This window comes from Cyprinodon tularosa, unplaced genomic scaffold (genome assembly GCF_016077235.1).
Source record: "Cyprinodon tularosa strain WSP-4 unplaced genomic scaffold, ASM1607723v1 ctg62, whole genome shotgun sequence".
NCBI classification, from domain to species: domain Eukaryota; kingdom Metazoa; phylum Chordata; class Actinopteri; order Cyprinodontiformes; family Cyprinodontidae; genus Cyprinodon; species Cyprinodon tularosa.
In genome coordinates this window covers 684,798-700,284 of record NW_024039363.1, presented here as the reverse complement: position 1 = coordinate 700,284, position 15,487 = coordinate 684,798, and the positions used below count along the sequence as shown (strand labels likewise).

The 15,487-nt window shown below is 35.9% G+C and overlaps 2 protein-coding genes across 3 annotated transcripts in view; one reads left to right on the top strand and one right to left on the bottom strand.

Annotated features, from left to right (window-relative positions):
• Positions 1 to 3,400: 3,400 nt before the first annotated feature.
• Positions 3,401 to 15,487, top strand: part of si:ch73-374l24.1 (protein kinase C alpha type) — a 183,142-nt gene continuing 171,055 nt past the window's right edge. For both annotated transcript variants that reach the window (XM_038307773.1, XM_038307774.1), the window contains exons 1-2: positions 3,401 to 3,567; positions 3,687 to 3,718. In XM_038307773.1, coding sequence (XP_038163701.1) covers positions 3,401 to 3,567; positions 3,687 to 3,718 — 199 coding nt within the window. The remainder of the gene's footprint in view (positions 3,568 to 3,686; positions 3,719 to 15,487) is intronic.
• LOC119798354 lies at positions 3,910 to 5,304 on the bottom strand. The gene is made up of 3 exons (XM_038307776.1): positions 5,145 to 5,304; positions 5,025 to 5,077; positions 3,910 to 4,954 (listed from the first exon to the last, which is right to left on the bottom strand). Exons 1-3 carry the CDS (start codon positions 5,165 to 5,167, stop codon positions 3,915 to 3,917), a joined length of 1,116 nt encoding a protein of 371 aa, XP_038163704.1. The 5' UTR covers positions 5,168 to 5,304; the 3' UTR covers positions 3,910 to 3,914.

The following is a 15,487-nucleotide window of genomic DNA, read 5'->3' as shown; positions in this document are numbered from 1 at the left end:
CCCCCCCCCCCTTCAACTGCTTGCAGATGTGTAATAGATATCGCTCCAATATATTTCCCTTTATTACATTTTATTCAACGTTTTATTCAGAATTTAAAATTGCAGACCATTTATATAATGTTTTCTTTATTAAAGCGAGAAAGAACTAATTTACACGTTAAGTGTTGAATCCGTGATGGGTTAATTAAAGTTCTGTGTTCAGATTTTTTTGTTGTAAAGTAGAAGATATGAATTAATACTAAAATGAATAGAAAGTAGAAGAGCTCCTTGCAACGTTTCAATTAAATATATCGTCGTCAGAAAAAGACGAAATATAGTGTTATAATTATATGGAGGTCTAAAACGTTAAATGTTGGAGCTATTGATTCTTTCATTTTTTGTATCAATTTAGATTTGGTTAGTTTATTCTTTAATTTATATATATTTTTTTATTATTTACATTGTTTATTTGCAGGTTTATATTTGTTGATTCTTTTTATCTTTTGTTTAATATTTTTTATTTATTTTTGATGCAGCAAAAAGTCGTTATTAGGAACATTAAAAGTTATATTTATATAGTTTATATATAGTATATGTAGTTAAACACTGCCCATCAATCCCAAAGCTAAAAAAAGTCTTGAGTGTAAACCAGGATGGTGCAGACTGTGCAATTAAAAGCAAAGACCAGCCGTTTGGAAAGACTCCTGACCAAACCTCTTTTGCTATTGGAAGCATCACCCTCAGGAATTGAGGATGTGTTTGATGGAATAGCCTCTTTTCCTTTTTTTTTTGTAATTGTGGCAGTTTTCACAATTAAGCGCCAGACTGTTGGAGCTATTTGTTCTTTATTTCTTTACCCATTTGAATTTTGCTAGTTTATTTTTAAATTTTTTGTGTCATTTACAGAGTTTATTTGCAGATTAATAATGTTGATTCTATTTATCTTTTGTTTTATTATCATTATTAATTTTTGGTGCAGTCAAAAGTCTTTATTAGAACATAAAGTTATTAATATTCCTCTCTTCTTCTCCTAAGCCATCAGCCCCAAGGTCCTCATAATCCTTCTCCAGGGTTGCCATAACGAAATAAAGAATAAATAGCTCCAAAAAATTTAGTTAAACATAGTCCATCTATACCAAGCGAAAATGAGACAGTTGCACATTTGTTTGCACTATAATTTGCTTAAGAATATTTTTGGTAGTTTTTACATTCTCCACATAGATGATTTTTCTCCCTAGTCAAAATATTTCCCTTAGGTTAACTGGAAAATTCCATCTGCCTTTGGATTCTTTACCAGCAGTCAGAAGTTTACCGTGCTTCTTTGCTGAAATATTAGCAAATAGGCTTTAGAGGACTATTGATTGTTAATTTTTTTTTTGTCCATCACCTATACCAAAAAACCTAGTCCAACTATTTTGTAAAGAAAACACAGAAAACTGCTAGACTTCAAACCCAAATTTAGAATAAAAATTCTTGAGATTTAAGTTATGAACTAGTCTGTGTCTAAATTCTTATGTGTGTCAAAAGTTTAACACCATGAATTTAAAGTATACAGGTCAAAGGTTTTACCCTTCAAAAGTTCAGGCACCAATATGGAACTCTTGCCTGGTCATTTCAAAGATGCTACACATGCATATGAGAAAAGTGGAAACTAAGTATAATAAAGGTAACTAAAAAAAATATTTTGAATTTGAGTTTTATGTGTCATTTACAGGTCCTTCCTGCATGCAGGTAAAACAAAAGCAGATACCAGCATCTGATTGTAATTATAGTGTCTTTATGATAAATCCACTACCCTGCAAGCATTTCAAATCAAGTTTGACATACCTTGATTTCGCAAAAAGAAAAAAAAAATACATAACTTTACCTTCCTTGTATGGGGGAGGAATTTCTTGGAATCTTTTATCTGATGAGAGCCAACATTTGACCAGTTATCGTGTCTTTACAACATAAGCCTTTCACATCAGGTGAGAGGTTTTGTCACACCAGTTGTGTTTGGCTTTAATTTTTCCTTCCACTTCCCTTTCTAATAAATGTAGAAAGACAGCTTAAGTAGTGCCTTTCTTTTTGTTTATGTCATCCATGATATGACCATAACATTTTGTCATTTAATAAATCAATATTCTGGGTGGGGGGGGGGGGGGGGGGGGGGGGGATTAAAATTTTGGATTTTTGTAAGGTATAAACAAAGATCTTTGAAATTAACAGAACTAAATACTTAATATAATACATTGAACAAATAGTTAACATTTCTAAGGCATTGGGATAAGTTAATTTAAATCACATTTTTTTAAGTGCAAGATTACAGTCCAAAATTAAGAGACAATAAAGTTCTCTCAATTAACCTGGTAGTCCAAAATAAAAAGGTCCATGTTAATTTTGTAGTGGCTCTTGAAGCATTTCAAAAGGAAAACATGCATGAAAAAAAAAGCTATATATATATATATACACACACACACATAAATCCAGTGGCAAACCTTTACATTGAATTAGCAGAGGCTGTCATAATTGCATGTTTGTCCTATTTGAATCACTTTAACATGAAGTTCCTAAATTCATTGTGAATTTTCATTTCCATCTAATAAGTTTTGCCAGTAAATCAAATACAAGTGACTGAAGGCATCATTGGGACCAAAAATACGCAGAACAAAATATGGTTTTGAAATTAGATAACTGGCTATAAAATTCCACAGGAAAATCCTACAAATTTGGAAACCATTTTGTATTAGGCTTCACAACTACACACAAAAAAAAAAAAAAAAAAAAAAAAAAAAAAAAACACACACCCAAAAATTTTCCAAAAAACGCCAATAGTTAATTTTGAAGTTACTAATTAAACAGAATTTAGAAGCCTTAAATATTCCAACCCCACCCTGAAATAAACAATTTGAAACGTGAAGTTTGACATGACCACACGAGGGCGCACAGTAACTACAGTTTAAAATGGAAGCGCTTCTGAAATGGGGAGGCGTTGCCTTTAAGACCATATAAACATACATTTTAACGCTCACCTATAATGCAAACCTTTTCCCAATTTCTTCTAATGCATGAAAGTGAATGTCAGCTCCCCTCATACAACTTGAGCCTAAACAGACCAAATATAAGAAAACTGCAAAAAGTGTAATTTGCAGAAAACTGCATATAGATTTAATATATGCAGGCAGGATGTTTCACTTTACAGGAAAAGCTTCATAACAGGCTCCTCTCATTCGGCTCTTACGTTTCAGTAGAAGCGTAGTACATGGCCGGTTTCTGTGATTTCGCGTGAATTTTCCCACGTAAGCTACGTAAAAGCAGGCTCCTCTGCAGCGTCACTTTGAATGAAAGGAGCGCTCAGTCCGAAGCTCAGTCAGAGGAGCGCATCACCGGCAGCCGCTCGGGACTGGAGAAGTTGTGGCTTTTTTAACTTTCCTCCTCCGCAATGGCTGAGCATCTTCTACATTACAACGATTCTGCGGGGGTTGGAAATAGATTCGCCCGAAAAGGAGCTTTGAGACAGAAGAATGTGCACGAAGTGAAGAACCACAAGTTTACTGCAAGGTTCTTCAAGCAACCGACGTTCTGTAGTCACTGTACAGATTTCATATGGTGAGCCTTTTTTTTTAAAATGGGATTTAAAGTTTCTCTACATTGCAGAATGAAAACAATATGCATATAAAGATCAAATAGTCTGCTTTAATCAGAAAGCCCATTTTGCTTTGTTGCAGGGGATTTGGGAAACAAGGATTTCAATGCCAAGGTAAGACACTTCTACAAGTTAGTCTGGTGCAAAATAGGTATAAAGATGACATGAGAATGAAGCAATTTTAAAAGTTTATTGTTCTCAAATTCTTAGAGGAAAGTCATTCTGCAGAAGAAAAACGAAAACAAACCATTAGGACAGTTATTCTATTAAGATATAGAGTGGATCTGAAAGGAACTAACCTCTGCATTTTTCAGACGTTGGAGGGGTGAGAGTTCTGCCCTCCCTTGCCAGGTTTCCCCTTTAACATCTGGTAGTGAGGTGTGTAGGTCAGTTTAGATTTCTGAATCCTTCGTCGCTGGTACCGATTCTTTGAATGCATGACGAAGCCTTTTGGGGGCAACAGCACATTCAGTGGGTCTGTGGCTTTTGCTGGAAGAGATCTACCCAGAGGACCCATTATATTAGGCCAGTAGAAACCAGAGAAATAGGACGGCGGGAAGGCCCATAGCCATCTGGCCAAAGTTGGTTGAGCAAAATTAGCTGAATCGTCAATTTCATTACTCTGTCCAAACCACTCTGGTGTGCGCCTGGATTCACTTTGAAGAGGAATAGAAACTGCTGGTGAAATCCAAGAAATTTGCTTTTGAATGGGGGCTTTGCCAGCTGATTCTATCAGGTTAGACTCTTGATTGGAGATCTGATCATCATCCTCCTCTTCTGGGGTTGGAGATCCAGGACTGATAGCATTAGTTGAATAAACACCCTGTGTTGAATCAAGGTTTCCCTGCTGGAAAGTGGAACCAGCAACATTATTACCAACTCCACTGCTAGGAACCACAGACTCAAAGCTAGGGGGGAAGAAAGCAAAATTGGAGGGAAGGACAGGCTTGGGCTTCACCTTTTGGATTCCAGTTGTAATCTTGCCATATCTTGGTGGGACAGGCTTTTTGCTTCCATAAACCAAAGGGGAGGACTGGGACTCATAAAGTGGCTTGGGTTGAGCTTGGTCCACTGATTTCAGAGGAAAAGTGATTGGCTCCAACACATTGGACTCCCATTGTCTAGAAGCACCACCAACAATTCTCTCCACGTTAGAATGCGGCTTAGTGATCAGATTTTGGTCACCTGAGAACAGCTTCAGTGGCTGTGCTGGTGGAGCCTTCTTGTATTCCTTGTTTATCACTTTAGATGGCTTCTGCTCTCCCTCATCAAAAGACAGACCGCCTTCAAAGTCATCCGAAGTTTCTCCAAGGTTCAGCTTGGCACCAGTTTTCCGACCCACAGCGAGTGCTAACAAGGACAAAATATTTTAAAATAAAAATTACCCACAACATTTCAGTAGGTTGAAGTTAAAGCTTACCTTCTGCCTCTTTGAAGAGGGTCCAAGCCAACAACAAAGAAATCCAGGCAACGCTGCAAATAAGACTTCCTTTAGAATCATTAAGGCAAGCACTTAAAAACAACATGCAATGAACCATACCTCAGAAAGAGTCTTGGCCCCATGGCTTCAGCAGTTGCTAAAGACAAGATTGGATACAGACCTGAGAAAACTCTCTGTCCTGTAGCTTAGAATGTTCCATCTCCATTTTTTATACTCTTGCAGCTTGCTGTCAACAATGGCCACTTCCAGGTGCAACTCATTGAGCAATTAGTGTTTATTGTTCAGAGGTGTGGCAGCAGAGTAACAGCCTTTGAATCAATGAGATGCATCCTTCCAGGTAGAAACTGCACCTAGACTCATACTGATATAAACTAAAGTTACAAATAATTGACATTTTAATTGCCAGAAAGACTTTGCACCTAACTGATTAATTTGTTCTTATGTAACATGATCCTGATGGCCTTATATTTGCTTGTTAGCAAAGTCCACAGATGGATTAAGAGGCATGTTGCAATATTTTTATGGAGTACTAGAATATTATTAGAAGTATTTTTTGTAGGTCTACATGAATCATTAAAGAAATATTCTTTTCAGTTGTCATACTAAAGTGTAGTGTACAAATAGACATTACCAACAGAGTTTTCTATTTAAGTTATTGATATCTGTTAATACAAAGAGGTTTTTAAAGATAAAATGTTGGCTTACTGAAAAGTAAGCCCATTTATTGCACATTATACGCTCTCAGTACTTGTTTTGGGTTCATTTAGGGTGAATTACTGTAGAATCAATGCAGAGTGACAGGTCACTGCCAGACCTTTAGACTTGATAACACACAGTGAATCAACACAAGCCAATGACAGGACTTATTAAATCACCACTGGAACTTGGTGAAACCTGAAATCTGTGTCTCTCTTGCCTTCATCAAAACCCCAGGACTCTGATTTCCACATTCTACTTTTATCTGTAAAGAGGAGTTTGAGTCCTTCTCGTTGGCTCGGATGAGACACTTAATATATACTGTGTGTGATTCATCTGTGGCATATGCTAAACTCAAATTATATTAAACCACATTTTTTCTTTCCACTTAATTTGTCTATTAATATGTGCACGCAAGCTTAAGCAGCCTCTTTTGCTCTGAGTTTTTTTTTTTTATTGTGTTCTGGATATAACATGAGATCTTGCTTTTTTTAATGGAGTGAACACTAAAACCAGAGCCATATAGGTAAGAGTGTTCTGACAACTCCATTAATGACTAGTGGCAACATTTCAAAGAGCAACGGCGACACACAAAGCTTAAATAGTTCAAGGGAAATTAGTGGCTTACGCAAGCATTTCCATTAGTATAGCATGGCAGCCATGCATTGGATATACTATGGTCTAGACCTACTTGTCTTGAAAACAAATGTTAACATCTATAAACTTTACATATGAGGCATTGAATAAGATAGAAAAATGCTCTAAAAAAAAAAAGAAATATTTCACATAGCTAAGAACAGAATTATGATATAAAGTGCAACTTCTCAATCAGTATGCTTATCATAATGATCAGGGTTCCTACAGATTAAGGCAAGTTAAATTCAAGACTTTTTAAGACTTTTTAATGCCACTTGAAATAAAAATTTAAGACCAAATTCACAAGAAACACAAGAAAAACCTGCTTGCGACAACTTAACCCAAAGGTTTATTTTAACATAAACCACTGCAGTAATGTTTCAAATTTTGAAAAACTTCCCATACAGGAAGAAAGCTAAAAACGCACAAATGACAGATATATTTTAACAATTATTTAACTGAATTCCCAAGTTTGTTTTAGCAGGGAACAAAACAAATCAGTTTTAAAGCCACAACATAGCCAGTGCTAAGTCTTTTTTGCAGCTATTTTTCTTTGTATCGTTTTCTTAGTATGTTTGATTTGGTGATAAGTGGAGGCGTTGCAGAGACAAGGGTGAAACAAAACTGAGAAATACCGGCTGTTTCTCGGTAACTCGATTTTGACGTTTTGTGTTTCGTGCTTCGCATGTGCGACTCCACTGCCTTAATTCCCATCGTTCCGAGCTTGAATTACTTCTTGCACAAAATACACGTTGCCTCATGTATGTTCCCTGGTTTTAGCCATGGAGAAAACTCTTGGCTGGAGACAATTTTGGTTACATTTACACTTGCTCATATTTTCCAGACAAAAAGTTAATGGTGCATCTCCCAAATGTCCCGGCCGCAACAACGCTTTTATTGATTCCGCTATCGGGACGGAACCAATAATGGCGAGTCGTTATTTAAAAACAAAACAAAACAAATTGTCAATTTTAACGTTTTATTTAGATTACAAAAATAAATCGTGATAAAAATAATCCTATTTATGATGTTTTACAAATTAAGACCGACAAAAGACTGATTTAAGACATTTTGATACCAATTAAGGCCTTAGTTTTATCTTGAAGAATTCAATTACTTTTAAGGCTTTTTAAGGACCCGTGGGAACCCTGATGATTGTGTATTATGTGGAATAATAGCCAAAAGTGGGCGGTACTATTGGCGCCCCAGCAACCTAACTTTCTTGGTCATCAGCTGGCAGAATACATTATTTGCTGCAGAGATGTTATCTTAAGTTGCTATTCCTAATGAACACTGGTTCTTATCCCGATCCTTAGGACCATATCGATAAGGATAACAGTGTATTAGACTTGACTCTAATGTAGACTAAGAGTTTTTAACAGATGATGTTTTTTCTCTGGTTTCTTGCTGTGCATTGACATGCTTGGGTGTGTTTTTTTCTTTTAATTCTCATGTGTTTACCCCCTTCTACAGCTTAGTTGTGAGTTGCAGACTGCTGTTGGAGTAGGACCACGTCAAAGGATTTTTTTTTTTATTACTGAAGGGAATTGTGTGGGTGGTAGGCAGAGCTGATGCAGCCCCCGTGGCAGGGGCTGGTTAACTTTTCACCTTCTTAAATGCATCTTTTGTTAATTTTTAGGATAAAATAGAACTTAAAAAGTATTTTTTTTTAGAAAGAATGTGAAGGTGGCGTCATTTATGCATGCTGTATAGTACTTTGGTATGCAGTCATTTTTGGCTGTAGCATCATCTGCTGTGGAGAATCAGCATCAGTGACACAGCCTGTCATATGGGCATGCTGAGTTTTATACTACACACTAATATTATTTAGACGTCAGCACTCCTCTTTTTTGCTCTGCCCACGTGCTTGTTTTTTATTTCCATTCTCAGTCCTCTTGTGTTTTTCATTCTTATTTGTTATTTTGTGACTCATGCAGTTATTGTGTTGGAAAAAAGAAACATTTGTCGCTGAAAAATGAAGGTAACATTTTTTTCTGTGTGATTAAACAAACCTAATTGGATCCATGGTCCATTTACTTAAATTTCTTTAATTTAAATTGGTCGTAAATTAAGTTTTAATGTTACTGTAGCAGAGACTTAACTAATTACATTGAAGACAATAAGGACTTGTTAGGGGGTATTTGCAGTAAGGTTTTCCTTACTCCTCCTCAATAAATACTGGGGATGCACTAATAAATCAGCATTTTAAAGCTTGTTCAGACCCAACTACTGACCGCCTGGTCAGAAACACAACAATTGGACCCTCCTGCTATTTCCAGGACTAATTGCTACACTGGCACAACAGCAAATCTCTCTATGGCAAAGGGGTACTCACTGAGAAAAACTTGTTTCAGTATTTCTGTGGTGCGTTGAAATGATGTTAAATGAAGCACAGAAATGTATGGAGCTATTTAGAGAACATTATGTGGGGAAAATGGCTGAACCGAAAACAACACTATATATGATTCTTTTGAGTGTTGCCCTGCGATGGACTGGCAACCTGTCCAGAGTGTACCCTGCCTCTTGCCCATTGACAGCTGGAAAAAGGCACCAGCGACCCCACTTGGGATTAAGCGTGTTCGAAAATGGATGGATGGAAAATAAATGTAACAAGTTTTGACTTATTGAGACTAAAATTTGACTTTTTAAAAAATGTTGTACCAAAACTATTAGGATATATCAGCCTTTAAAAATTATGTTCCTCCTCTTTTTACTTCATGTCAGGTGAAGTACTTCATGTTCTTTTCCATTGCCTCTTCCTCCTGCTCCTTTGCAGCCTTTGAAGCTGAGCTTCTGTGGAAAAGGGCCGCGCCATCTGGAGAGTTGAGAACCCATGGCTGGGAGGAGAGTCCTCCGATTGGACAAAAGATGCAAGATGTTTGTGAGAGAGGCAGTTGGAGAACAAAGCGTTGAAGGCGTAACAATGCTGAAAGTGTCGAAAGAAGCAAAGGAGCAGGAAGAGTTGAAGGCATAGGTGCCAGACTAAATAAATACACAAGGATTAAGCAGTTTTCATAGATGAAAGTGTGAGGGTGCAGAGATTATGAAGTCAAAAGTTGGCTTTTAATCATTTTGGCTTCTTCTGCTAAGATTTGAAAGAGAAGAGGCAAAACACCCAGAGCAGAGGAAGGAGAGCAGGATGAAACTGTGGTTTATATTGTGGCTGCTGAATGCGACTTCAGTACAATTAAAATCTGGTAATATAGAATCAGGCAGTGCTTTGGTAGAGATTCTAACTTGCAACAGGAGGGGAAAAGGCCTGACATGCTCACCTTCATATGATCAAAAATATGTCTTTGCCCAAGCAACTCTCCAAATCTTCTAGCCGATTATTTTTTTATTTATGTATTTAATTTACCCCAGGGTGTCCTTATACATTAATTTAGTAAATTATCTAAGGCATTACGCTGTAGCAGTTGCTGTAGATAGTCCTCTTGAAAAGTTTACCTCTCATCTAGGCTGAAGGGCTTTACAGGTTGAGCAGATTTCCTGTACCTGCTGAAGTGTCCCACAGTATGATTCTCCTTCCTACCACTTTAATACACTTTAGATATTGTGTCTTAAACTGACTGCCTAAGATTTGTCTTATCAACCCATTTTACTACCTTTAATGGGGATCCCCTCAGCTTTCAGAGTAACCACGGGTCTCTTGGCTGCCTCTGATTTATGCTCTCCTTGCTCCGATTGCCTCAGTTCAGGTAGACTGCCATGTCTTCATAGGTAACTGTGTTTTACCAGTCATGGATGATGGATTGAATATTGCTGCATGGGATTTAACAACCGTAGTGTTGTTTTATAGCCTAAATCAGCTTTAACCTTTTTCAGCAACTATATCTGGTCTGTTGGCTGTGTTTCTGTGTTGAAGATACACAAACCTCCAATGCCATTTAAAGAATTACTACATTCTAAGACATTTGCCAAAAATTGGAATCCTTGACTAGTCGACTTTGACTGATGCGACTTACATCTCACACTCACAATAGAAAATCCCTGTATGGAAATTAAACTGCACAGGGAGAACACCATTGTGAAATGATGTACCTGGATTTTATTCTGAGATATTAAATTAAGAAGAGCTTAACTAATTAGAAAGCCATGTATCATTTTCATTCTAATTCATACTGTAGTTGTGTGTTTATTGCAACAATATTAAATTAAACTGCACTGGAGATTAGGGTTATAATGTGGAAAAATATGAGAAGATTCATTTGAATATATCTACAGGGAACTGTGCCATTGAGACATTATCTTTGAGACTTGCATTAACATTTTTAAATGGCAAATGTAACAGATTTCTTATTAATGAGTGGCATTGCAAACACAGAGATAACTGTCTGACTGGAGACCAGTCCTTTTACTTCCCTCCACTGTTTTCCGTATCCATGCAGCTCTGTGCTTCCATGGAGACGCATCTTTAGCTACAATCAGCCCCATTTTTGATGCCTCCTATAAAACTAATTCACATACCTACTCTGGTATTCTGTTTCTCATTAGCTGGTAATTATTGTGTATTTATTACTTGCACAGATGAGTGCGTGAGGTGTAGGTAGCTCCACCTTCCCCGGGGGCATTTGTCAGCACCGTGGGCGACATTAGCGTGCATGACGTATCTGCGATGAGAAACTGTCACCAGGGCCTAATGACAGAGTAGGTGTGGAGCCAATCACTCAGAAAGGAGCTGTGCACCTCATTAACCAATCAAAGAGCAAAAGTGTTGGAACAGGAGGCTGAGAACTAAGCAACTCTTAAAAGGGAGTCCTAATAAACATCATATTACATCAGAAGGGCTTTTGTAATAATTTGAAGGGGCCTCCTGCTGTGAATTAATACAAACGTAAAGAAAGTCTGAATGTCTTAATGAGTTGGACTGTTTTCCATTGATATCAGATATAATTGAATCCACACCACAGCTCTCATTTCTGATACTGAATTATGGTTTGTGGACTTCTGATACAATGATTAGAAACTGCCTGGGTTTGTTTTGAAGTGGTTGTTAAACTTTAACTTGATTATAGCTTCAATATAACTGAAGACGTTGGTTCATTTAACCTTTAGCTGTACTCATCTGTCATGTGTGGGAGAGAACTACATACATGTGTTGTTCTGAGTTATTTAATGAGTCAGTATATCAAGTTACTAAAGTTATTAACTAACATAACTGTTGGTTGAGACAGGTTCTGCATTGGAACAAGATTTTAAGTTGTAATCCACCTGGTTTAGCTACAAAGCTAAGCTAAATTCAAGCTTTAGCTTTGTCTTTTTTTTCATATAGTTAGTTTTTTTAATCATATCTTATTTCTACATACTGTATAAGATTGACCCAATTAAGAAAGCTGTTGTGATGTTTGGAGAACACACCCAGCAATAATAGATTTGTTGGGCATACTGAATATATCCATGATTTTAAAATAAATTAAAATAATAATCATTTTAGCATAATTTTTCCAATATTTTAATCTGTGATTTAATAATTTTCTTTATTTCATTTTCAAAGTGAAAATTGCTTCCAACTTTCATTGAAATATAAAAACTCGTGAAAAAAAATAGCTTTAGCCAACTTGATACTGATTTTCTGACTTAGAAAGGTTTAAGAAACAAATTTGTATATTAGCTGTAAAAAGCAAAAGACATATATTAAACAAATTTTATATACAGTGCTAAAGGTAACAATGATTTACTTTGAAAGTATTAAAATACTCTGGCTGATAAACCAAATAAATACAGAAAGATAACAGAACTTAAAAAAATATTTATTTTTTTCAAAAAATATTCATTTTTGAATTTAGTGCTGCAAGTAACGATTATTTTGCAAATCGATTTATTAATTAATAATCGGATAGCCAAAGGTTCAATAAAGAAATTTTTTTGTGAAATTAAACCAGGTGAAACTAAAACCTTTTCACTTGAGGAGTTCTGGATAGAGCATATTGACAGACGAAAACGAGTTATACCTTAAATGCAAAATGTTTACACATTTTTTTTTTTTACAATTTTGAATAATTGCTGCTCAAAGTAGGTCGCTCTGTCAGCTAAAGGCACTTTTTAGAGTATACACCCCAGTTTACAATCTATTAATAAATTAGTTGATGTTTATTCTTATAATCTATTAATTATGATTAATTGTTTCAGTCCGCCTAATTGAATTAAAAAATTAAGAATTTCCTCCAGTTACAGAATTTAAATACTGTACCTTGGATTAGTTTGAGATCCTCAACTTATAAGTATATTGAGAAAAGTTAAAAACAATACAAAGTATTGCATTCCCTGCGTTACATGCATGCGCTGGTGTTCTCTCAAATATATTGCATGAAAACTTGTGCACAAACTGCTCCCACTGCAACTAAATGCATAGGCTCACTACATGACTGAGCCATAAAACTTATGGACAAGCCAATATGGCATCACTGTACCACGCTTGAGAAATATAAAACAATGAGTTTTGATAGTCTTAGTAATTTTTGTTTCCTTAAATTAACTCACAAATGCATGAATTATTCAGCACTCGAGTCACTAAGTACATTCTTAAGAGACAAAGCAGCATCCAGGTTATAAGAAACTTGTAAACTTGCAAAATCTTTAATCCAACATTATAGTCTTGATTTAGTCTGTGTGTTTATTAATGTAAGTTTTATCTAACAAAGAAACTCAAGAGTTAAAACATATTTTTTTTGAAAGATGTAATCTCGCTGATATCCGTCACAGAAAACTTAAAGAGCAATTGAAACCTTTTCAACAAACCAAACATATATACGTTTAATGATATGCATCCATGCAAAAGGACAAGCCTTTTAGATCAGACACTTGAAATGTTTACTGAGAAAAAGGGCCCTTTATTGGTCCTTTCAATTTTCCTTAAATTATTTGGTCCAGCAGTCTTAGAGTTAAGGATGGGATTGATACAAATAAACTAAAAGTACATAAAAATAATAACTGTTTTATTACCTCGCTTCAGTCCCTCAGCCTTTACTTCCCTTCTGCTCACTGTTTGGCTACTGTAGCAGCAAAGTGGGACATTTCCATTTTGTTATCATGGCAACAGTTTATCTGGGCTGTGTCAGACTGAGTTTTATGTTATCACATGTCACCCTTCCACTTGTGTTAACCTGTATTGGTCTTGATCTTTCTCTACATTATATATTCTTCCAGTTCTTCCAAACAGTTTTATCAACCCCTAAAAATAATCTTTTCAATTATTTAATCACAGATAGGAAAAAAATCACCCTAAGCTGAACTGGTGGCCTGTCAGATCTTCCATAATGTGTGCCCAACAGGCTTCTAGTAGATGTGCCAGAAAACGCCCCTACATACAGAGTGACACAAGACTTCCTTATGTCACCTTAGAGAGACTGCCACAGTTTGGGCTTCAGACAAAACACCCTCATTAAAACTCTGCAACAGAGACAGAGAGGAGAAATATCTGTGTCAGTTTGTTTGGAAGACGTACAAGGAAATATGACCAAAAGTATAACTTAAAACTGCATTTTTATCTGTTTTTTTAGACATTTGCTCATGAATTATTGTCACTTATTAATACCCCTTTTTTAAGGTTAAAAGTTAAGTAAAGTATAAAAGTATCTTTTTTTGTGCAACAATGTCATTTGATTGATTAATGAATTACATTTTGCTCTTTTCTGCATAACTTAAGATAAAACAAAACAGGTCATATAACAATGCAGACAAATCAAATCGGCCTGATCTGCTATAAATGATGAATGATGCTAAATGAGCCTTGCTGGCTAATCAACAAGACTGCAGTGGAGTCGATTTTTTTGTTGTTGCTTGAAACATGAAAGAAGCTTTTGATCAATCATGATTGAAGATGGCTACAATCCTGAACATTTCTACCATTAGATCTTCTAAGAAACTCATATTTTAATGGCCGTTATTAAAAGATTTATATATTGGGAGATTTTCAGAAAGATGCTGTGGAAAACATCTGTTTATTTTAACAGATGATTTGTTTACTTTATTTTCTAATACTTTTCTTAGATGAAGCCGTCCTTTTTTTTTTTTTTAACCTATTAACCTTGATCAATATTTCTGTATGCTTTTTTTTCATTTGACTTTTTTTCTTCGTTCCTAATCATTTTATTGTTGCTAATCAGGCTGCATAGAGCCAAAGAGCCGTTCAAGCTTTAAATCCATTTAAGTCAGGGCTTTTCTGTGTGTGGTTTTCATGTTTTCCTTGTGCATAGATGGGTTCTCACGTTTCCCACCCACAAACCAGAAAGCCAGTGGTTGGTGATAGGTTATATATTCAGATATTTCTGAAGCCAATGCTTCCAAACCTAACTGCTGTTTTACTCTCCCAGTAACAGACTTATTAGCCAGTTGTGGCTTAGTGGAGAAACACATTCATTCAACACCTTGACAAAAAAATAGACTGGAGACACATCTGTGAAGCCGTCTACAAGAGGCGACAGAGCAGAATGTTCTTCCTAAGGAAGCTTAGGTCCTTCAGTGTTTGCAGAAAGATGCTACATATCTTCTATAAGTCTGTTGTGGAGAGTCTGATCTCTTTTTCCATCCTCTGCCGGGGTAACAGTATTAGAGCTAATGACTTTAAAAAAGCTCAACAAGGACAGTTCTGTTCTAGGAAGTCCCCTGGAACCTCTGGAGATTATTTCACTCAGAAGAATGCTTCATAAAATGAAGAAAATTATGGACAACAGTGAGCATCCTCTTCAGTAGATGTTTAAAGAACAACAGAGTGTCTTCAGTGAAAGGCTTCTCCAGATCTGGTGCAAAACAGGCCGATACACAAGATCCTTTCTGCCTACAGCTATCAACACCTACAACACCTGTTTAAAAAAAATAATGTATGAGTTACTGCAACATTTAATTTCCCTTTTAGATTAATAAAGTATTTTTGAATTCAATGTTTTTTAAACATGGTTCGAGTTTTCACTGCACCATGTGTCATGGGGGTTTTAGATAACTTAAACTCCAAGTTGCCTGCAGATACAGAATATGAAAGATTGTGTGATTGATTATGTTTTAAATTTGAGTTCCAAACAGTGTATCAAACTGTTTACAATATTTTTTCAAAGTTTTTCATTTATAACTTTTTATTTTAAAAGCTAAAACCTTCTTTTTTCTAGGTGGAATAT

Coding starts and splice junctions, on each gene's coding strand:
- LOC119798354 (XM_038307776.1), bottom strand. CDS start 5,167: ATGGGGCCAAGACTCTTTCTGAG. Junction 5,078..5,144: donor GGGCCAAGACTCTTTCTGAG/GTATGGTTCATT, acceptor TCTTATTTGCAG/CGTTGCCTGGATTTCTTTGT. Junction 4,955..5,024: donor CCTCTTCAAAGAGGCAGAAG/GTAAGCTTTAAC, acceptor TGTCCTTGTTAG/CACTCGCTGTGGGTCGGAAA.